Genomic DNA, 24,337 nt, shown 5'->3' on the forward strand with positions numbered 1-24,337 from the left:
CATGACTTTACGGACACATTGTATATAAGTGGCCTGACCTGTGGACCTGAAACACTGAGGTCGCTGGTTTAAAGCCTGGGCTTGCCTGGTCAAGGCACATGTGACAACCAACTACTATGAGTTGATGCTTCCTGCTCCTCCTTTCTCTCTCTCTCTCTTCTCTCCAAAAATCAGTAAATAAAATCTTTTTTAAAAGAATGTAAGTGATAGGTACGTGGGGTTCATTATATTACCTACTTTTTTTTTTTAAATACTTTATTGATTTTACAGAGACAGAGAAAGGGGAGCATGGAATGGGAAGTAACAACTCATAGTTGTTTCAGGCTAGTTGTTCATTGCTTGCTTGCAGTATGTGCCTTGACCAGGGAAGCCCGGGGTTTCGAACCGGCAACCTTGGCATTCCAGGCTGAAGGTTCATCCACTGCGCCACCACAGGCCAGGCTATATTACCTACTTTTAAATATGTTTAAATTATTTCATAATAAAAAGTTAATTTTTATTTATTTGTTTTAAAGAGAGAGGGAGGGACAACCGACAGGTACAGACAGACAGGGAACTCATAGTTGTGGCAGCTTATTCATTGATTGCTTTCTCATATGTGCCTTGACATAAAATGTTAATTATAAAGCACACCAACTAAAGAAATCTCAGTTTGTTTGACATTCTATATATGCGCTTTTACCTATGTTGCTTTGCCGTTTCAAGGTACCTCACTCTTAGGAACTGGAAAGACCCTTACTCAAGTGTTTTACATATTTTGTGACATGTTACGTTTTTAAGATATGAGAAAAATGTGTAACAACAGAAAAATGTCAGCAGCTATTTGTGAGAAGATTAAAGGGCTTGGAGGCTTCATGGGTAGTTTCTCTACTTGTACAAGGTTCTTCCAAAGATGTGGTGGTGACCTGGTTGGTGTTTTCCAACTTCTCTGAGAAAACAGACTTCACCTCCTCATAAGGAATCCAAGATATAAGCAGTGAAGCAGGCTCCAGGGTTGTGGGTCCCGGCACAGAGCACTGTCTGGAGGCTCCCAGACAGCCTGCCACAGGCCCCTTGCTCTAGCATGACTTCCAGAATGAGGTCCTGCCTCAAGGCCAGGTGGAGAGACCAGGTGACCTTTCTAGTCTTTCTAGTCCTGAGCCTATGACTTGAGAATACTGAGGGTTTTCAAACTGGCATTGGCATTTGGTTTTCAAAGAGAAATAAGCTAAGGGAATTTCTCAGATCAAATCCCTATAGCCTCATAAAAGCACTTTTCAGTTTTATTTCCCATTAGAAGTTCATATGAAAAGCATTTAAGTTTCAAAAGCTCCCTGTGTCTGAGAAGCTGATCCAGATTCTAGTCCAAAGAGAGTGAGATAGATTACAATTTTTTTCTTCTCTTGTCTTTTACTACAGTTTGTCCTTTTGCCTTTCTCTCCTCTCTTCTGTCAGATTTTGCAGCTAAAAGCATCTCCTATGGCTGTGTCTTGTGTTATCAAAGTTGTTTTAGCTCAAGGCCCTCTTGCTTCCCTTAACCCCACCCCCACCCCACCTCCGGCCAGCACCCACTCTGACCTAACTCCACCTCTCTCAGCTTGGACCTTTTCTGTAGGTAGGCGTCCCCTTACCACCATGCCCTGCCTGCTGTGCAGGTCCTTCCTTCTCATCCCCTCTTTTCTTTTCTCTGGACTCACTTTTCCCTAAAAACCTTTGCCCGACCATCGTACAGAAGAAACTGATGATGGTCTTGCCCCTCAGGCTCCCTCACATTTCTTACCTCTTTGTGAACACATTCAGTAGACACCCCCTCAGCACAGGCTTGTACTGAGACAGAGGGGATATCACTGTTTTGGTTGGAATTTGGTCATTTGCTCAGAGGTATTTATTAAGTACTGTGCCTGAAGAACTATGAAAGGGGTGGCCACAGCCCTAACCTCTGGGCAGGGAGGCCAGCTTAGATGCAGACAGTTAAGTGGTGAGATAGGGATGGTGACAGCTATAGGCAGTCCGAGGAGGAGACAGTCACTGTGATTTGGCACAATTGGGAAATACTTCATGAAAGAACTGAACTGGGTCTTGGCTTGACTGGGGCCTGATCGGACCTAATGGGTGGAGATATAGAGAAAGTACTCCAGGGCCAGAGAGTGACTCAAGCAAAGATGTGTGAAGGGTCAGCCAGTAGACAAGTGTGACAGAGCAGGCGGAAATGGAACTAGGAGATAAATGGACCCCAGAGAGAAGAAGGCTTTGCAGAGCAGAGCAAGAATAGTGAATCTGATCCCGGACACTCTAGGGAGCTGTTGCAGGCCTAACGTAGGGACAGTTTGATCAGAGTGCTATCTGGGGAGGGTGGACCTTGTAGGGCCACGAAGGAAGGAGTGGGAGTTGGGGAGAGATTAGATTCAGAATGTTAGGGGAACAAGCATCTCTTGTAAGGTTGGTTATAATGGGTCATTTCTTGTAACCTAGTGATCTAAGACCTGGGAACACGCATGCTCCCATAGTCCTCGGTTACCAGACCCCAGTGCCAGAGCTCATTCGTGCGGTGGCGCAGGTGTTTGCTGGGGTTCTTCTCCCTTCTCCAGAGGCTCTGGTCTCCTGGGCTGGCTGGGGCAGCAGGGGAGACGCAGCAACAGTCAGCAATGGTGGTGGGGCGGGGCAACCCGCCCACGGCTGACAGTGGGCACAGAGTGGGCGTGCGTCCAGGAAGCTGCCTCGCATTGCTGCCTCCCTCCTGTGGTGGCTGTCCCTGGAGCGCAGCCTGCGGGCAGAGTGAGTGGGGTGTTGGAGGGAGCCACGTGGCTGCCGTGGAGGAACAGGAGACCTGGCCTCTCCACAGCTGCTGCTTCGCCACAGTTCCATGGCTGGCCGGGGTTTTAGTCCTTGAGTGCCTTAAATATGGGAGAAATCATGCAACCATTACAAGTTCTTTACCCCACCCATTTAAAAAGACTTGCTTTCCAGCCGAAAGCATGTTGGATAAGCTTAATTTCTCTCTCAGATAAGCTTAATTTCTCTCTCAGATAAACTTAATTTCACTAACTCTGACGTGCCTACAGATAATTGCCTAATTCTCCTTTTGCAACATGTTTTTCCAGCTGCTGAGAGGCCTGCTTTTTTTTTCCTGTGGGCTTCCTGACAAAAATACAAACAGTGTAAGGCACTGTGATATCAACTGCTGTTTGTTACCAAAAGGGCTTGGATGTTAGTGTGCTTTCCTCGGGAGTGTAATTTGCTAGAGTTCAGGGCCACTCTCCTGTCCCTGTGAACTGGACCGGGAGGTAGGGATCAAGACTGGGCTGGGCCACAGCAGAAGACACTGCCCCTCAGAGTGAGCTCTCCTCCTACACAGCTGCAGTCCTGTGACCTCCTTGTATAAGGAAGTGAAGTCTGTTTTTTGGATGCAATCTGACTGGAACCCTGTTTTCTGGAGCAGCTCTGGCTTAGATCAGCAGAACACGAACGGCCGTTTTATACCTTGTTTTGTAAAACATACACTTCCACAAAAATAAGGCTTGATGCTCATAACTAAACATATCCCTTTGCAGGCAAGACAGGAGAGGACTGCATCTGGGAGCAGTTTGGCGGGGTTTTGCTTTCCCTCGCTGAGGCCTGGCGTGCACTGTCCATCCAGGAGTGGATGAGGGGAGAACACTGTTCTCTCACCGCCAAAACCACAACAAATGACAGCTTTCCGTTCTGTCATCTCTCGGCTCCACTGCTGGGCATGCAATTCATTTTTCTACCATAAAAGGGCAATGGAGCTCGTGCAGAGCCGCGGTGCCTCCACTGCAGGGAGAAAGCAGAAGAGAGGGCCAAGGACAGTGCAGCGAGAACAGCAGCGCCCTCTCTCACTGGGCCCATGGCGCTGTGTAGGCCCGGCTGTGGGCGGGCGGCAGAGAGTGGGCACAGCAGGCTGCGGAGGCATTGACACCTCACACCTACCTGCGGCACATGAGTGTGTTGTTCAAACCCTGTTGTAAGGAACTGCATGAAATCTGCCAGTCATTCTAGATTGTGGGCATTTGGTTCTCTCCACTTGTAATTGCAGGTGCTGGGTTTATAAGCAGTCCTAGAGATCACATAGCCCACATACCACCACTGGGCAGATGAAGAAAGAGGCTCAGTGCCAGGGTCAGACAGCTTGAAGAAACCTCAAACTTCGTCTTCCAAACTTTGGGTTCAGGTGTAGCTAGCTCTCTAACCTGTTTCCTTGGTGGTCCAGTAGTATAGTTTGACTCAGTTAATGGTGAGTCATAGAAACCTTTACAATAGAAATACAGTTTTTAATTGGTGGATTTGTGTGTCAGTCTATCAGGGTCTTTCAGAATGTATCTACAGTGGTGGGCAAAAGTAGGTAATAATAATAAACAATACAATAATAAATAATACAAGAATAAACTTTTGCATACTCACAACTATAAACCTACTTTTGCCCACCCGAGTATTCTTTGTAGTGTTACATATAAATTCATGGCCCTGGCCCTGGCCGGGTTGGCTCAGCGGTAGAGCGTCGGCCTAGCGTGCGGAGGACCCGGGTTCGATTCCCGGCCAGGGCACACAGGAGAAGCGCCCATTTGCTTCTCCACCCCTCCACCGCGCTTTCCTCTCTGTCTCTCTCTTCCCCTCCCGCAGCTAAGGCTCCATTGGAGCAAAGATGGCCCGGGCGCTGGGGATGGCTCTGTGGCCTCTGCCTCAGGTGCTAGAGTGGCTCTGGTCACAACATGGCGATGCCCCGGAGGGGCAGAGCATCGCCCCCTGGTGGGCAGAGTGTCGCCCCATGGTGGGCGTGCCGGGTGGATCCCGGTCGGGAGCATGCAGGAGTCTGTCTGACTGTCTCTCCCTGTTTCCAGCTTCAGAAAAATGAAAAAAAAAAACCATAAAATTCATGACCCTGGCCGGTTGGCTCAGCGGTAGAGCGTCGGCCTGGTGTGCGGGGGACCCGGGTTCGATTCCCGGCCAGGGCACATAGGAGAAGCGCCCATCTGCTTCTCCACCCCCCCCCCTCCTTCCTCTCTGTCTCTCTCTTCCCCTCCCACAGCCAAGGCTCCTTTGGAGCAAAGATGGCCCGGGCGCTGGGGATGGTTCCTTGGCCTCTGCCCCAGGCGCTAGAGTGGCTCTGGTCGTGGCAGAGCGACGCCTGGGAGGGGCAGAGCATCGCCCCCTGGTGGGCAGAGCGTCCCCCCTGGTGGGCGTGCCGGGTGGATCCTGGTCGGGTGCATGCGGGAGTCTGTCTGACTGTCTCTCCCCGTTTCCAGCTTCAGAAATTAAAAAAAAAAAAAAAATTCTTGATTCCTTTAGGTGATTGTAAATAAACACAAAGTCAATACAGAAGCAAGTAGAAAGCAAACATTTAGCTATTTTTGACAACACTTAGAGCACTTTGGAGACAGTGGCTGCAAAACTCTTGACCCATGCAACCTGGTGAAGAAACCGGAATCCCAGCACAACACAGACTGAGTGGCAGCACAGAGAATGTCATTTCAACAGGAGCCCTGTGGCCACCTATGTAGATTTCTGCTCTGGACCTCTGCCTTTGCCTTCCAGGACCTACTACTGCCTGAGGAGAGCAGCATCACAGATTCAGCCAAGAACAGTGCCCACCTCTCTTCGCCTGGCTCTCTTAAAGCTTTTCCTATAAAGAACGGAGATTTGTTGTTTAAAATCACCTTGATTGCAATAAAGCCTTTTACTATTCCAAAAAAAAAAAAATCACCTTGATTGTAACTGCATGTCTGATCTGATAGTGGATGCTGGAACTCAACCAAGCACATTCCTAGGGGAATAAAAACCGTGTCCAAGAATCTTGCTGGTCTGGAAATTTGGTAGGAAAGCAAGGATTTTTCAAGGTTAAATTTTATTACCCAGATAGTGCTGGTGGTCAGAATAGATTCTGAGCTCATTGGCTCAGAATCAAAAGTTAACTCAGAAATCATTCCTGAAAGAGGATATCACTTGAGTAGCAATGTGCAGAAACCCCCTCAGAATGAATGATTCAGTATTACATTCCTAGACCTTGTTGGAAACTGTAAGACTAGTTTAAAACCTTACCGTTCCAACAAATAAAACAATTGAGTAGGCACTTGTCAAATGGAAGGTATACACAGTTCCTTTTCAGCATAACTTAAAAAAAATTTTTTCTCAATAGTGTAAACCTGAATAGTTTATTTATCTATCAAAGAGCTAATTGATGTATTTTTCTCTGGTACTTTTCAAGACCTTCACTGCCCTTGGAATAAACAGAACAGTGCCCAAAGACTTTGTCTCCACTGTGTACCTCACACATTCTTTCCTTGTGAAAACCTTGGAAACTTTTTTATCATCAGCAGCAAATGAATTTTGTCTTATAGAACAATCATTAATTCTTGTTCAGTGTAATTTTTATGAGACTAATTTTTCGAGCAAATAGCATTTCCTTCTTGGACTGAGTCTCTCCTTCCTCATCTGTCACTGTCTGCGCATGCTTGGGCGTTGTGGCCATGTGGTGACCAGCTGAGACATCAGTTTGCCTGCTTCCTAATTTGGTCAGAGTATGCTTCAGGCAGCCTTGCCTAACTTAGAAAAACACAAATACAGGGAGTAACTTTGATATAGCAAAGGGGAATTTCCTCTTATCAAAGGACCTACAGTTCCCGTTTTACTTCCTCTTTTCAGAGGAAGTAACACTTTGGGAGGTTAGAGCTCAATCACCCTGAGTTCCCTCTTTTAGCCTGCTTCTTCCTGCCAGCCCCTTCCTGGCTTACTCCCTGTTCTTTCTTTCCTCATCCTTCTTAATGACTCTCAATATTTAGAATTTACTCTTAAGGAATTTTAAGAAATAAATGTTCATCAACAGGGAACCAGTAAATTAAATACATTTTATTTTGGTACATTCATACACTGGCATGCACCAGGGTCAGCAAACAGTTCCTATAAAGGGTAAGATAGTAAATACATATTTTAGGCTTTTCAGACCATATAATAGTCTCTGCTACAGCTACTCAGGAGGAACCTTTGTGGCTCACTAATAACTGTAGATAATACATGAATGAACAAGTGAACATGCTATGACCCATTAAGATATACTGCTCACAAAAATTAGGGGATATTTCAAAATGAATATGAAGCAAAAATAGGCAGCTGGCCAGATTTAATCCATGAGCTCTAGTTTGCCAACCCTTGGCATAAATCATGGCATTAAGAAGAATAACATGGGCCCTGGCCGGTTGGCTCAGTGGTAGAGCGTTGGCCTGGCATGCAGAAGTCCCGGGTTCGATTCCCGGCCAGGGCACACAGGAGAAGTGCCCATCCGCTTCTCCACCCCTCCTCCTCCCCTCTATCTCTGTCTATCTCCCCCCCCTTTCATAGCTTAATTGTTTTGAGTGAGTTGGCCCCAGGCACTGAGGATAGCTGGGTGGCCTCCACCTCAGGTGCTAAAAGTAGCTCGATTGCAGAGCAGCAAAGCAGTGGGCCCCAGATGGATAGAGCATTGCCCCAATGGGGGCTTGCCAGGTGAATCCCAGTCTGGGCACATGTGGGAGTCTGTCTCTCTGCCTCCCCTCCTCTCAATTAAAAAAAAAAAATGACATGGGTCTGATTGTGCTAGAAAGGAGCTGTTTCTAAGATGTATTAAGTGAAAAAATCAACGGGCAGAATGGTGGGTAAAGTGTGTTTCTATTTGGGTCTCAAATGAGAGGAGGAGTAAGGAAAAGATGTGTGCTGACTTATACATAAAATCTGTGAGGCAATTGGCCACAGGGAAGCTGTGAGGGTGGCCCACTTGGGGGGGGGGGGATGTTTTTTCAATTAAAAAAATTGCACCCATTTTCATCAGCTCAGTCATCTACTTTTAGAGCAAAAGGATTTTATTTTGTATTTAAGAAAATATAAAATGTGGATTTTAAAATATGCTTGTGTGTTTTCAAGCCAGTAGCCATTTCTCCCGGATCTCTGTGGGGGCTGACTTTACCGCCCTCCGAAGGGAATGCCTTGCCTCAGGTGGTAGGTAAGGTGATGATGGTATTTTGTGGCAGTTAGAAAGAGTGGAACTCAGCCTGACCAGGCGGTGGCGCAGTGGATAGAGCGTTGGACTGGGATGCAGAGGACCCAGGTTCAAGACCCCGAGGTCGCCAGCTTGAGCGAGGGCTCATCTGGTTTGAGCAAAAGCCCACCAGCTTGAACCCAAGGTCACTGGCTCCAGCAAGGGGTTACTCGGTCTGCTGAAGACCCGCGGTCAAGGCACATATGAGAAAGCAATCAATGAACAACTAAGGTGTTGCAATGTGCAATGAAAAACTAACGATTGATGCTTCTCATCTCTCTCCGTTCCTGTCTGTCCCTGTCTATCCCTCCCTCTGACTCACTCTCTGTCTCTGTAAAAAAAAAAAAAAAAGAACAGAAAGAGTGGAACTCAGAAGCCCTCCTTTCTCCCATTGGCCTTTTGCAGGGGCCCCGCCCATGGCACATGCTCTGGAGCTGCTGGAGGCTATGCAGCCAGTGAGAAAATCTTGGCTCAGAAGTCAGAGCCCCATGGGAATAAACACAGCTTTCAGTAATTGTGATTCAGGACTGCTTCCAACTGCTTCCTTTTTCCATAGAGACTATTTCTGACAAGTAAGGATAGGTTTTGGCTCACCCAAGCATTGCAATGACTGGTTTTAAAAATGTCTGCTTTGGGTTGTGAAACCAGCAGATAAAGTTATTACTTTCCTAGTATGTAAAACAGTCTATGTTTGTTAGGTGAGGGACAAGTGAAAGGTTTAGTAGCGAACTCTTCTCTCTGTTTAGAAGGTGGCGTGGATATGACCAACTTGAGTCATGGATGGCCGTCGGCTGTGCTTTATAGCCTCCTTCCCCATCTCCCAAACCATGTTTCTATTAGCCATACTGATCCTTTTCTAGGCATGCTTTGTAGGTTTATCTGCTGTCATTGTACAAAGTTCTGTGCACAAATGTCAGATAGTGTATCTTTTGGAATCCCCTCTTGGAAATACGCTGGTGTGGGAATTTGCAGAGATGTGGAAGCAATTAAAACAACAGTCTTCTGCTCCTCCACTAAAGGAGTGCCTGGTTGCCAAACCCAGGGCCTGTTCTGCATCACTTGTCTTGACCTTCCTGTAAAAGCAGTAAGTGGGAAGGTACCAGTTCTGCTGAACAAGCAGGCATTGCCTTTTATAAGAGAAGTCATTTAAAACATCGAAAATATGTTTGAAAGATACCGGTATAATTTCCTCTGACCTCAATTTTATACACTAGGAACTCTCCAGGAGTCTTAGCGCTGACACATTCCCTGCCAGGTGGCCAGAGACACGTGTCCACTCCAGAAGAGAGAAGAAACTGCCCTTAGCTTGATCAAGGACACTAAGAAGTTGTGTTTTGCCATACATATTGCCCCTAAGGAAAACTGGCCAGTTTAAAAAGCAGATTTAAAACTCTCTTTCCTCTCTCTCTCTCTCTCTCTCTCTCTCACACACACACACACACACACACACACACAATAGCTCTCTCCACTGCTGCTTTTAACCTTGAAACCTCTGTTGTACACTTATGCATTCATCCTGTTCCTGCTCTTGAATTATTAATGGGCCTGGAGCAATCTAGCCTGAACACTGACATTACTAATTACTGCTTATAACCGAGAAGTGAGGAGAGGGGAGTAAAGTGGGTCACGAGACAGTGTCATAACAATAAAATACTGCTGTTGGGCAAAATTGCTTGGTGTCTGTGCTTTTTTTGTTCAGGGTGGTGGTGGGCCTTCACCAGAGAGACACCCAGTAGAGCCCCTGCTAGTGTGAGGGGGGTTCTGTTTCCCATTGGTCACCTCAGGCTCAAGTCTGTGCACAGGTCAGAGAAGGGGATTTGTTTCTATCAGAACTTACGGACATTCGGAATTCCTGTTCTGGAAAAACAAGCCCTTTGAAACAGGTTCTTTGTACTGGCCGTGTGAGCCGAAAGGAAACTGCAGGGAAAGGGCAGGGGTCTGCACTCAGCTGTGGGCTTGGATTGGCCCTTCACCTCCAGGTCTGAATCTGCTCATCTGTTAGCTAAGTCTTCTCACACCCCCAAGTCCCAACTCCATGTCAACCATGTACGTATGTGAAAGACACAGGTTGACATGCCAATGTGAGCTGGTGGTGTGATGGTTCCTGTGAGAGGTTAGGGCACTTCTTTCCACAGCAAGAATTGAGTAAAAAAAAAAAACATAGCTGAACTCTGCACCCTTTTCTTGAACTCTGAATATCTAAATTATTTTATTTATGTCTACTATCTTGGAATTACAACCCTGAAACTAGATTTCTTTTGCTTTAGGACTTTACTTGTGGAAAGTCTGGGAGAAAAGGAAAACTACTTTAATATTTTTTTAATTGTTGAAAAGCAAGAAAGACTGTTTAAGTGCACAGAAAGCTTAGCATTTTCTTTGTGCCCTGGCCCAGAAGCTCAGTTGGTTAGTGTCCTGATATGCCAAGGCTACAGGTTTGATCCCAGTAAGACATGAGAACCAGTGAATGCATAAATGAGTGGAACAACAAATCGATATTTCTTTCTCTCCCCCCCCCCCACCTTCCTCTCTCTCTAAAATCAGTCAAATAAAATTTAAAAAGAAAACAGCTTTGTGAAAGTGACAGATTATTGATTGCTTGACAACAGAACCCAGAGGATATGCGTTTCTAGGTGCCCTGCCTCCTGGTCTTGAGATGTTCTACTTTTCTTTTGCTTTCTTTTTTCTTTTTTCATACTATTAATGTATCCATAGTAGAGAGAAGAGAGGGTGTCGGGGTGAGTCATGGTTTTCAAAACTGAAAGTAAATCTGTCACTTTCCCTAAGTCTCAGACACCAGCATGATGCTGAAGGCTGCTGTGTGGGAAGGGCAGGTGCTTTTTTTTTTTTTTTTTTTCCTTTTCACTTTTAATATTTGAGTTCAGGATCTCTTGAATTTTACTTTAAAAAAGACAGTGTCTCAGTGGATAGAGCATCAGCTTGGGACACTGAGGACCCAGATTAAAAATCCCGAAGTCACCAGTTTGAGCGCTGGTTCACAGGCTTGAGTGTGTGTCACTGGCTTGAAGCCCAAGGTTGCTGGCCTGAGCCCAGGGTTGCTGGCTTGAGCAAGGGGTCACTGGCTCAGCTGGAGCCCTCCCCCCCACCGCCCCCAGTCAAGGCACATATGAGAGAGCAGTCGATGAACAACTAAGGTCCTGCAACAATGTGTTGATACTTCTCATCTCTCTCCCTTTCTGTCTGTCTCTCTGTCCCCCCCAAATAAATAAATAAAAGCACAGTGATCTGCATAATGTTAACTGTTATTAAGAGCTTGTGTCATATTTTATTGAAAGCAATGCTTTTATTAATAAAAAAGCAAAATATATAAATTGAGAATTGCCCAGTGCCAGAAAGTCACCTAGAAAATTTCACATAACCCATTCCAAAAAAGAAAGACAGACCTGTAGTTACTGATCAAGAACTCTGTCAGAAATGCACTGTCGAGTAAAAGTGAGGTATAGTGGGTACAGTGTGAGCTTTTGGCTCCTTGAATATAAATGTAAAAAATTTCTCTGTTAAATATGTATAGTTTTCTGGAATGAAACAAACTGCAAAAGGAAGTCTCAAAAGGAGAAGGGAGCTTTCTTTTTTCTTTTAGACTTTTTTTTTATTATTCATTTTAGAGAGGAGAGAGAGAGAGAGAGAAAGGGGGGAGGAGCAGGAAGCATCAACTCCCATATGTGCCTTGACTAGGGAAACCAGGGTTTTGAACCGGCGACCTCAGAATTCCAAGTCGACACTTTATCCACTGCGCCACCACAGGTCAGGCGAAGGGAGCTTTCTTTATACCTGTTTGCCTTTCTTAGTATGTACATATATTTTTTTTCTTTCACTAATATCTACAGAGATGAGAAACAACAGCAAAAAACTAACAACTCCAGGATGGGAATCCAGGTTTTAGCATTAATTCATTTACTGTCTGCTTATATATTTTTTATAGCTTTTTACTCTACTTTCTCTCTTAATTTAAAAATAATTGAAAGAAGGCAGGCATGGAGGTTTACACCAATAGTCTCAAGTGAGCCCAGGAGTTCTAGGCTGTAGTATGCTATGCTGATTGGGTGTCTGCACTAAGTTTGGCATCAACATGGTGGCCTCCTGGAGGCAGGGAACCACCAGGTTACCTAAGGAAGGGTGAATCGCCCAGGTCGGAGTAGGTCAAAATTAATTGGAAAAAGACTAGCCATTGCTAGAAATACTTTTTAATTTTACACAATTCTGTGATTTTTTTTGACAGAGAGAGAGGGATAGATAGGGATAGACAGACAGGAATGGAGAGAGATGAGGAACATCAATTTTTCGTTGAGGCACCTTAGTTGTTCATTGATTGCTTTCTCATATGTGCCTTGACGGGGGGGGGGGGGGGGGGGGGGGGCGACACAATAGACCTAGTAACCCCTTGCTCGAGCCAGCGACCTTGGGTCCAAGCTGGTGAGCTTTTGCTCAAACCAGATGAGCCCACACTCAAGCTGGCAACCTCGGGGTCTCTAACCTGGGTCCTCCGCATCCCAGTCTGATACTCTATCCACTGCGCCACCACCTGGTCAGGCCACAATTTTGTGCTATTAACAGCAAAATGAAGCCTGGTGTCCTTGTTGACCAGTGATAGGAGTTCAGGCTTGAAGCATATAATATTCTTGTGACTGTTCCAGAAAGGTTGATAGAGCTTCACAGTTTTTTAGATAGTAAAATTCCATTTTATTCATTTGAACTGAAGTGTACCCTCCATCTGTAAAACCTAGAGTAGTGTTAAAAACAAAGAAACAAAAAACCTCATTGTGTTAGCATCTATTTATAATTGTGTAGAAGTAAGTGAAAGTCATTAGGAAGAAACTTTCATATTAAAATAAGTGTTTTTCTCAATTAGGAAATAGTCAGTACACAGAACTCAAAGACTTTGTTCATTGAACTAATTCTTGTGATTTTTTTATTGGTTTAATCACATCTTTAGTTTCATTTCCAAAAGCCCCAAAATTTAACATCAGATATAAGTAAAATTGTCAGAACAGCTGGGGATTTTTTCCTGATAGAATACAGAGGAAAAAGTATGATAAGACAGTGGTTTTCAACCTTTTTACACTTGGGGACCAGTGACCTAGCTGGCCAGAAACAGTAACATGCAACAAATAAAGTTTTATCTTACTGCGCATAACAGTGCCACACGGTACAAGCTGGTGGTTGATTTCCGAACTCTACATGTAGGATGCATTGAATACGACATAAGTTTGTCTGAATACTTTCTGTCGATTGTGCGTGATTTGTAAATGCTCTGCACAGTGCAAAAGATTGTTTGCACAAGCCTACAATTTCCAGATATCTGAGACAACCTCAGTAGTATTTTCATGGATGATACAGGCTGATAAGTGGCAGTCACCCTGAGCATAAGCAAATTTGACTAAGATCATTTGAGTCTATAACCTTTATCCAGCATCAGGGTGGTTAACTTTTTTTTTAGATGTTATTTATTGATTTTTACAGGGTGGGATGGGGAGAAGTGGGAAGTATCAACTCATAGTAGTTGCTTCCTGTATGTGCCTTGACCAGGCAAGCCCAGCATTTCGAACCGGAGACCTCAGCATTCCAGTGCTCCACCACAGGTCAGGCAGGGTGGTTAACTCTTTCAGAGACCAGCAAGAAATTTCTGGTGGTTATGGACTTGTGGTTGCAAAACACTGTGATAGGATCTTCACTGTGGTACGATAAGAATTTTGGGTAAAACCTGTGTGATCTAATCAAGTCATTCAGTTTCTTAATAACTTGGTTTCATCATCTGTGAAATGGGTATAAAGATACCTCCATACCTGAGTTATCTGAAGATTGAAGGAAACAAAAGGCCCTTGAAAATGTGGATGGTTTCATTTATATTCTCTCTCCCCTAGGACTTGGGGAGTAAACAAAAGTTGAATGTTTTTTGCCTGACCAGGCGGTGGCGCAGTGGATAGAGCGTCGGACTGGGATGCGGAAGTACCCAGGTTCGCGACTCCGAGGTCGCGCGCGGGCTCATCTGGCTTGAGCAAAGAGCTCGCCAGCTTGGACCCAAGGTCGCTGGCTCCAGCAAGGGGTTACTTGGTCTGCTGAAGGCACACGGTCAAGGCACATGTGAGAAAGCAATCAATGAACAAACTAAGAAGTCGCAATGCGCAACGAGAAACTGATGATTGATGCTTCTCATCTCTCTCTGTTCCTGTCTGTCTGTCCCTGTCTATCTCTGCCTCTGTAAAAAAAAAAAAAAAAAAAAAAAGTTGAATGTTTTTATTATTCTTGATTTCTCCTCATTTGGGGGCTTTTAATTTCTCTACTTTGGTTTTCTCCTCTGGAATGAGATCTACTTACCTCAGATCTTTCGAGGGGAAGAGGAACATCACAGACTTTTGGACCTAAAAGAAACAAGATGCTGTTTAGATCCACAGGCATCAATATGAGAATCCTTTGTCCAGAAATTAGATATGAGTAGACTCTGGTTTCTAAAAACTCCACCTGTCCCTTACTTTCTAGGTTTGGTTTTTGAATCTGGTATTCCTCACATGGTAATGAATCCAGTTGGAATAATCAGGGCTTCTGCTTTTATCTTTTAAGATCTTCTATAGGTAAAATTCCTTAGAAAGCTTTGTTGACAAGTTTCCCAAACCCTGTAGTCTTTCTTAGCTCAGGCTTCTATAACAAATTACCATAGACTGGCTGGCTTGAACAACAAACATTTATTTCTGACAGTCTGGAGGCTGAGAAGTCCAAAATCAAGGTGTGAGCAGATTCATTTCTGTTGAGGGCCACTCTACTGGTTTGCAGGTAGCCACCTTCCCTCTGTCTCCTCACATGGCCGTGAGCAGAGAGAACTTCTTACAATGAGTCTCATTCATGAATTCCTTACCTCCTAGTGCCATCACATTAGTGCATTTCAACATAGAAATTTGGGGGAGACACAAACATTTGATTCATAACACCAACCATTATTTTTAAAGAAATAGTTCTTTAAAAAGTAGTTCTAACAGTGCCAAGCAATTTAGACAAATCATGAGAGCCCATTTTGTAGGTGATCTGGCCTGCGTTCTGACAGCCTATCTTGAATGTACTGATAGTTGGAACCAATAGCACTTAATCAGAGAGTTGATAACAATAGACTCTAATCTGCTTGCTTTGTGACCTTCACCAGACTTCCTTGTCAGAAAAATGGACATGCTGATTCCTGTTCCAGCTCCCTTTCGGGGTTTTGCAAGGTGGGGCCTCTGAGACGCACAGTATGTTGAGGTGACTAGTCTGTAATGGTTGATTATTAAAGAGATTATCCCCAGAAGGTGACACAAAGCTAACCCAGGACAGTAGTAACAAAGGACTTTCCAAGAGGCCATGGGAGGACCCGCAAGGGTGAAGATGGGGGAGAGTCAGACTAAGCGGAGACTATCATGGGTAAATAACGAGGAGCCTGAAAGGGAAGATGTTTATCAAGGCACATTTTTCTGAAGCTCAGTGTGGACTGAGATTGTATCTACATTCTTCCTGCTCTGTTTTTACAGTGTGTGCTTCACTGAATTTTTTGCATAGTTTTCTATAAGATTAGTACCTAGAATATATTATACTGCTATAAATGTAAAGAATTCACATTTTGAAAATGTTTTGCTTTAGTCTAAGCCTTCTTAACATACATATTTAATTACAAAGCATGAGGATTAATGGGGCTTTGAATATTAAAGCTCTTTTCCTGAGATTAATCTGATTTAATTACTCCTGAGGTAGATGTTTGCAGCCTTGGTGACTTGCCATTTGGATGTGACTGTGAAAGGAGAGGGGTTAAACCATGACTTCTGTCAGGTTCAGCTTTTGGTTCTACTTCCCTCCCTGCCATACCCCCTCCCTTCCTATTTTCAGCTCATCACTTTGTCCTTTCCGTTTGGGGAGGAAAGCGGAAAGGTAATCGAATTTGTCCTGTGGAGTTCATCTTGTAGCTTGCTGTGTTTTCAAAGTCGTAGCAGTTAGTGTGCATCCCTTAGCACCTGAGAAAATAAGGTGACGGAACAATTTCTACAGCCCGGCTCTCCAGAGACCTGAAAATCCTCTCTTGCATCCTGAGTCCTTCAACTCTGGTGTCCTGTGTAGAGCAGAGGAAGAGATACAGGGCCTCAAAAGAGCTTGGAGTTCAGACAGAGGCATGTGGGAGTCCATCAGTCCTAACATTAATCACGTTTATCTACTTAGTTCTGCAGGTGGAGGTCAGGAAGCCTGTGGGGCAAATAGTAGGAAGTGACTTCAAGTTTTCTGTGTTCCTTTCCATCTGGGCTGCCACCACCAGCAAAGCCACCGCTGGGCCCACACATCTGCTGTGGGTGATCATGCGAAACTCACCAGGTTCCTACAGCCAGAGCCTGGCAGCTAGTTGCTCACCCCTCTTTCTGCAGGGATCTGGCTCCTTGTAAGAGTGGAATGCACAGCCAGTGGCAAAGGTGGCAGGATCGAGGGGAAGCAGAGGCCTGGCCAGCAGAGGCTGGCTTCCCACGGTATACAGCTCATCACCAGCAGTCCCCAGGCCTTGTGGGGAAATAAGTCTGGTGTTTTCTTGACCTCTCCTTTAGCCACCTCAAAAAAAAAAAAAAGGGAGGCCTGACCCATGGTGGCACAGTGGATAAAGTGTGGACCTGGAATGCTGAGGTCACCAGTTCAAAACCCAGGGCTTGCCTGGTCAAGGCACATATGGGAGTTGATGCTTCCTGTTTCTCCCCACCTTCTCTCTCTCTTTCTCTCTCTCTCTGTCTCACACACTCTCTCTCTCCCCTCAAATAAATAAATAAATAATAAAAAGGGAGGCATGTTACTTTATTTGCTGGGGGAAGGTGCCCTATAGAAGTAAAGATTTTCTTTTACTTCCTGTTTGTGAGGTGCCCACTGAAAGCGCTGTTACTGTATGAGTCCTCTTTGTCCCCTGCTGCTCAGCAGCTAGGGCACAGGCACTTGGCCCTGAGTGGAACTAGGAACTCACAGGACCACTCGGGGTAATTTTCAGTGCCATGGACATAGTCAGGCTTCTGGACTTGCATTCCCCAGAAGCCCCAGGCATCATACAGTGGGAGTGGTGGCTGGTGCTCTGTGGAGAAGGTCAGAGATAACAAAACCTGGCAGTAATTTGGGCGCATACGACAGGATTTTTTTTTCTTTTTTTTCTTTTTTTCTTTTTTAATGCAGGGGCTCAGCTTAGAAAGCCCAGCTAATGTAAACTCATGTTCAGCCATCACGGATCAGTGCCAGCTACTGACAAGATGGAATTGCTTTTCTGCCCCTTGTTCTTTACACATCACCATCTACTTGATCTAGGCCTTATAAGTCAGCCATGGCCAGCCTCCTTACAATATATACCTTGTCCTATCATCGTACATAATGTTAACAGTATTTCTTTAAACAAATGCTACCCCTATTGTCATCTAGAATGAAGCTGAAAAATCTTGTCTTTTATCCCTGACAATGGACAGAGTAACCAGGCTGTGAAGTCTGCTCAGTTCATCATGAGCTTTTTACAATTTTATCCCAAGACATTGATCTAACTGCTGCCTCACCCCCCATAGTAGTTGCATGACTCGTTGATTATCTGCTGTTGTGCCAAGCCCTTTAAAAACTATTCCCTGTCCTAGAGTACAGTGATCCTAAAAGAGGCAGTGGCATTATCCCCATTTTACCAGACGGAAGCACTGGGAGTCAGGTTTATGTACTTGTTTACACACCTAAGAATTGCAGGGCCAGAATTGAGGCCAGCGTGTCTGGTAAGTTCTAGTGAAATGGTTAAGATCACGATGCCCATGTGCCTCTGGCACCTACCTTAGGTATAGTGCGGATTGTGGCAGCACTGCCCATCTCTCAGTCACTGCTGTCATTTATTGAGCACATACATTTCCCATTTATTGTTACAGAAATCCTATCAGGTTCTTGTTTTCCCCATTTTTATTGATGAGGGAGCAGAGGGCATGGTTTACCTAGAGTCACACAGATTCCTCTGGTCCCCTGTCCCCTGCTCCTTCTACCTCCATGTGATGCTGCAGCTTTAGCTTGTGGTCTGGCATTTGGTTTTTGCCATATGATTGTAATTCCATGTGGACAATGTTGTGCCCTGTTTTTGGTTGGTTGGTTGGTTGGTTGGATGGGTGGGTGGGTTGGGTGGTTGGTTGGTTAGTTTTCTCAGCATGATGCAAGTGCCTTCTGCATTCTTAAACAGTTTGTAAACCTCTGTCATACATGACTGTCATTTATCAAACAGATAAAATGACATACACCCCTGAGTTGGAAATGTAGGGTGTTTTCCTTTTTTGCTGCTGCAAATAATATAGTGCACAGCTTTTCTACATAAAGCCTTTTCTTTTGTAGAGTTATTCCTGAGGATGGATCCCTAGAGTAGGACTCCAGGGTCCAAGATAATCACATTTTTCAAAGAATCTCCAAACAATTCCAAATTTCCTTCCAAAGGGTTTCACATGGTTATTTTTCCTCCGGTACATGCTGATTACTTTAAAAGGAAAAATGCTGCCTGTTCTTTAGCCCCAGGTTGAACAGTAACACATGCTGCATGGCCAGCTGCCCTTCTAGAGGGACACTGGCTCCTGTGAAGGGCTCATTTGTGATGATTCCAAAGGAATAAAAAAAAATAGGAGTTTTTACAGTTCAGATTTGAGCAGAATCAAATGTGGATCAGCACATAGGTACAGAATCTGACTGCTTTGCAATTTAAGAAAGGGGAAAAATACACAAACACAGTTTGTCCTGGCAGCATGGCACCCACTGTGGTCTCAGTTGGCCTTCTCCACATGGACATTTGCTGGTATTTCAAGTGCAGGCATTTCTTGATTAGCTCTGCCATGAGGAGAGCAGCTGCTGAGGTGAAGAAACAGCATGAGAAGAACCAGAGCTGACAGATGTGCCTGTGAAGCCATCATCATCATGAGTGTGCAAGTATATGTTCCATCAAGGCATTTAGGTTGCTGTTGCCTCAGAGTTTGTCACCTTTGGTAACTTTTGTAACATTATTTAGAAGATTCTTGGGTCTACCACCCTTTGAGGCTACACAAATCCTATCTCAGGTCTGAACTTGCTTTTGAGCTTGGTCTTTTCTGCTCCTATTCTGTATCTGTTTTCCACTGGTAAAATCAGGATTGAGGAGTGGCGTTTGATTGGACTCTGTGACCTAAGTGTCAGAGTTGACCAGTGCTGTCTATGTCTTAGGTAAGCTATGACCAGTGAGGCATAGGCCAGTGTGCCAGACAGAAAATTGTCCCAAGTTGAGGTGCAGGATTTGTCATTGACACTTCTAAGTGAGAAGGACAGAGAAAGGTTCTGACGTGGTCAATCAGTAGCTAAAGGAGGGAGGAGTACACCTGTCCTTGGTGCTTACAGTCCTGCCTGACCCTCGAGCTTTGAGACAACCCTTGGAATTAGCTAGAGAGTGATGTGTGCCAGAACAGGGCTAGTGATTTTCTTCCCAGAAGTTGAGAAGCTATTGGAGAGATGGTAATCCAGTCATTTCTCTATAGCTATACAATGTGACACTTGTTTGAAGCCAAGGATGGGTTTTTCCGCCAGTAAAAAAGCTAATGGTAGGTGTTTATTCACATACACACACCCCTTAAAAATACTCTACATCGGCCCTGGCCAATTGGCTCAGTGGTAGAACGTCGGCCTGGCGTGCAGGATTCCCGGGTTCGATTCCCGGCCAGGGCACACAGAAGCGCCCATCTGCTTCTCCACCCTTCCCCCTCTCCTTCCTCTCTGTCTCTCTCTTCCCCTCCCGCAGCCAAGGCTCCATTGGAGCAAATTTGGCCCGGGTGCTGGGGATGGCTCTATGGCCTCTGCCTCAGGCGCTAGAATGGCTCTGGTTGCAATAGAGCAACGCCCCAGATGGGCAGAGCATCACTCCCTGGTGGGCATGCCGGGTGGATCCCGGTCGGGTGCATACGGGAGTCTGTCTGACTGCCTCCCTGTTTCTAACTTCAGAAATATACAAAAAAAAAAACTCTACATCAGTGGTAGTCAACCTGGTCCTACTGCCCACTAGTGGGCGTTCTAGCTTTCATGGTGGGCGGTAGCAGAGCAACCAAAGTATAAATAAAAAGATAGATTGAACTAGAGTAAGTTGTTTTATAAAGATTTATTCTGCCAAACTTAGTGAAAATCTGACATAAAATACTTGGTAAGTAATTATTATTATATGCTTTAACTTGCTATAACTCTGCTTTATAGATTTTATAAAGTAAAGTTACTTCCCTACTTTATAAATCACCATTACTGTGGAACTGGTGGGCGGTTAGAAAATTTTACTACTAACAGAGATACAAAAGTGGGTGGTAGGAGCCCTGGCCGGTTGGCTCAGCGGTAGAGCGTCGGCCTAGCGTGTGGAGGACCCGGGTTCGATTCCCGGCCAGGGCACATAGGAGAAGCGCCCATTTGCTTCTCCACCCCTCCGCCGCGCCTTCCTCTCTGTCTCTCTCTTCCCCTCCCGCAGCCAAGGCTCCATTGGAGCAAAAGATGGCCCGGGCGCTGGGGATGGCTCTGTGGCCTCTGCCCCAGGCGCTAGAGTGGCTCTGGTCGCAACATGGCGACACCCAGGAGGGTCGCAACATGGCGACGCCCAGGATGGGCAGAGCATCGCCCCCTGGTGGGTAGAGCGTCGCCCCCTGGTGGGCGTGCCGGGTGGATCCCGGTCGGGCGCATGCGGGAGTCTGTCTGACTGTCTCTCCCTGTTTCCAGCTTCAGAAAAATGCAAAACAAACAAACAAACAAACAAAAGTGGGTGGTAGGTATAAAAAGGTGACTACCCCTGCTCTACATAAATGATGGAAAATAAAACAGGATTAGAATTTAGATTCTGGTCCCAAATAATAATAGATTTCCTGACATTAGGTGTGGTAACAAGAAACACTTGAGTGCAGGTAATGGCAGAGCTGGCTCATCAGTGCATCTGAATAACAGCACACAACTCAGGTACAATACAGATTTTACAACAAGGAAAGTGCAGTTTTCTCGTGGGTCTAGAGCAGGGGTAGTCAACCTTTTTATACCTACCACCCACTTTTGTATCTCAAACGCCACTCCTCAATCCTGATTCTACCAGTGGAAAACAGATACAGAACAGAAACTGAAAAGACCAAGCTCAAAAGCAAGTTCAGACCTGAGATAGGATTTGTGTAGCTTCAAAGGGTGGTGGACCCAAGAATCTTCTAAAGAATGCTACAAAAGTGACTAAAGGTGACAAATTTATAAAGCAGAGTTACAGCAAGTTAAAGCATATAATAATTACTTACCAAGTACTTTATGTCGGATTTTTGCTAAGTTTTGCAGAATAAATCTTTATAAAACAACTTCCTATAGTTAAATCTCTCTTTTTATTTATACTTTGGTTGCTCTGCTACTGCCCACCATGAAAGCTGGAACGCCCACTAGTGGGCGGTAGGGACCAGGTTGACTACCACTGGTCTAGAGTGAGAAGGTAACAGTTGCAGCAGGCAGCCAGCAGAGGGCCCCAGAGCCTCACAAATAAGAGTAGAATCCTGCTTTTACTGGCGTGCTTGCCAGTTCCCAAGCAAGCCCACCCTGGAGTGTTCATCGCTGAACTGAGAGGAAACTCCAGCAACCCCGAGATCAGGACAGGAGTTGTGTGGAAGGTAGAAATCACAGTTGTGTATAGAAAAACAGTTGCAGAATCTGATGACTGATAGTCATAAGTGATCTTGCATTAAGGGTGGGGCATGGGGCTGTGTGCCTTTGTATGAAAAAGAGGAACCCACTGGCCCCTATAGAAACTGTGAAAGGAACAAGAAATCGTTTACCCAACTCTTTCACATTCCAGTATCCTCTTGCCCTGGTTTTTACTGGGTCCTGATTCAGTAACCTTAATGATCTCTGCATGTATGACCAGGCCTACCCCCTGGGCAGAGTCCTGGGAGATCCTGAGCAGCACTCCCAGGACTGGGGGCATTAAATGCCGGAACAGTATTAAGCTGTTTGGCTCAGAACCCCTAGTATTAACAATTGAATGGCCAGATTCCAGACTTGATTCTTTTTTTTATTATTATTATTATTCATTTTTAGAGAGGAGAGAGAGAGGGCTAGAGAGTGACAGAGAGAGAGAGAGGAGAGAGAGACAGAGAGAGAAGGGGGAGGAGCTGGAAGCATCAACTCCCATATGTGCCTTGACCAGGCAAGCCCAGGGTTTCGAACCGGCGACCTCAGCATTTCCAGGTCGACGCTTTTATCCACTGCGCCACCACAGGTCAGCAGGCTTGATTCTTAGTAATTTCTTTCTAAATTGAGTATCCTAAGTATAGCTATGATTGATTGATTGCTAGCTTAGAACAATGTCTGTATGAGTGCTTGCTATTACTACAATCTACCAAAACTAGAATGGGCCTTTGAATCATGGGCTGGACCTTATATTTCATTCTCTTTTGTTATATTTATAAAGAGATTTCCCTTTTTTTTCCCCCTCCTTTATAGTAGAAAGCTTAGAGGAATCTCAAGAATGTAAAAGAATGCAAATATGTCATTAGCAATCACATCCTGCAGTGGGTAATACTTAGCTCACCTTTAGTGAATGTAGGGGGCTCTGCCTTGCCTTAGTGTTCAGAGGCAAGGGGAAACAGGATAATTAGTGACCCCTTGATTGACGCGTGGCAGTGTTTTCAGCAGTCTCTAAGTAACACATCTTTGCTCTGAAATGAACACCTTGACAGTTTAGAAATAATGCAGTACAAAATAATATAATTTCCACACTATATAAGCTATGTTGACATGCCCTAAAAGTGGGTGGGAAGTCCATGTATGCGTGCACATGTGTTTTCTGCAGTGGTGTTTTATTTAAATTAGGCCACTAATTAGATTTAAGACAGTCATTTAATACGGTTTGGTTTGTTTTGGTTTTGTTTTGTTTTTAAGAAACAATAACCCAGCCCTGGCCGGTTGGCTCAGTGGTAGAGCGTCGGCCTGGCGTGCAGGGGTCCTGAGTTCAATTCCCAACCAGGGCACACAGGAGAAGCGCCCATCTGCTTCTCCACCCCTCCCCCTCTCCTTCCTCTGTCTCTCTCTTCCCCTCCCGCAGCAAGGCTCCATTGGAGCAAGGATGGCCCGGGCGCTGGGGATGGCTCCTTGGCCTCTGCCCCGGGCGCTAGAGTGGCTCTGGTCTCTACAGAGTGATGCCCCGGAGGGGCAGAGCATCGCCCCCTGGTGGGCAGAGTGTCGCCCCCTGGTGGGCGTGCCGGGTGGATCCCAGTCGGGTGCATGCGGGAGTCTGTCTGACTGTCTCTCCCCATTTCCAGCTTCAGAAAAATACAAAAAAATAAAAAAAGAAAGAAACAATAACCCGCCTGACCAGGCAGTGGCGCAGTGGATAGAGTGTCAGACTGGGATGTGGAAGACCCAGGTTCAAGACCCCAAGGTCACCAGCTTGAGCGCGGGCTCATCTGGTTTAAGCAAAAAAGCCCACCAGCTTGAACCCAAGGTCACTGGCTCCAGCAAGGGGTTACTCGGTCTGCTGAAGGCCCACGGTCAAGGTACATATGAGAAAGCAATCAATGAACACCTAAGGTGTTGCAACGTGCAATGAAAAACTAATGATTGATGCTTCTCATCTGTCTCCATTCCTGTCTATCCCTGTCTATTCCTCTCTCTGACACACTCTCTGTCTCTGTAAAAAAAACAAAAAAAAAAACAAAAAACACAAACAACCCCTAACCACCAGAAATATGGGCCTGGGATGAGATTATATCCAGCATTGACTGGTCCTCTTTTGGAGCACCCCAGCTGAACACACACCTGGTCATAGGCCCAAGGTCAGCTTGAAATAGTAGCATGGGACAATGGCTGGAGGGGAAGCACTATGAACCTGAGACCCAAAGAAGGCCGGTAGTCTTCTGTATGTCACAGTTCTCATCCCATACTGTTTGAGTCCCGTATTTCTTTCCCAGTTGTTAGGCCTGAAGTGCCATTCTTCCAAGAGAATCAGGGCTTATATTGGACTGGCTTTTTCTGGCTCAAAGCTACTCTTCCCAGTTGTACGCCTGTCTACCTCCTGTGCCTCTCAGGGTGTCCAGGGTGCCATTTGTGTTCCAAGAGTGCCACTGAAGCTAAGGTAGCCACAGAGCTGGGCAGACAGGACTGAGGCAGTGTGTCTGGAGCTGACTGCGCCATGTGTGCAGTGTGGACAGGGCTACAGGGAGTGGGCTCACTGGCTCTGCTGCAAGTGGGGCTTACCTTGTTTCAGAGCAGTACCTCTTGCACCTGCTGTCAACACTTGTACTGTTGGCTTTGTTTTGTGTTCACACACACAGATACACCATATCCAGTTCATATGGCTTCCCATATGAGCCTTGACTA

The 24,337-nt window shown here is 45.5% G+C and overlaps 1 protein-coding gene across 5 annotated transcripts in view; it reads left to right on the forward strand.

Annotated features, from left to right (window-relative positions):
- The window catches only part of RNF216 (ring finger protein 216), a 178,391-nt gene that overhangs the window by 93,905 nt on the left and 60,149 nt on the right, over window positions 1–24,337 (forward strand). Inside the window, exon 14 of one of the 5 annotated variants that reach the window (XM_066273437.1) lies at window positions 5,530–5,708. The exons of 3 other annotated variants lie outside the window; for them this stretch is intronic. In XM_066273437.1, the coding sequence (XP_066129534.1) occupies window positions 5,530–5,703 (174 nt within the window). In that variant the 3' untranslated portion in view covers window positions 5,704–5,708. Of the gene's footprint in view, window positions 1–5,283; window positions 5,502–5,529; window positions 5,709–24,337 lie in introns of those variants that run through there. One more of the 5 variants, XM_066273438.1, reaches the window with a different exon arrangement.

The sequence above is a fragment of the Saccopteryx bilineata genome, chromosome 4 (assembly GCF_036850765.1).
Source record: "Saccopteryx bilineata isolate mSacBil1 chromosome 4, mSacBil1_pri_phased_curated, whole genome shotgun sequence".
Lineage (NCBI taxonomy): Eukaryota > Metazoa > Chordata > Mammalia > Chiroptera > Emballonuridae > Saccopteryx > Saccopteryx bilineata.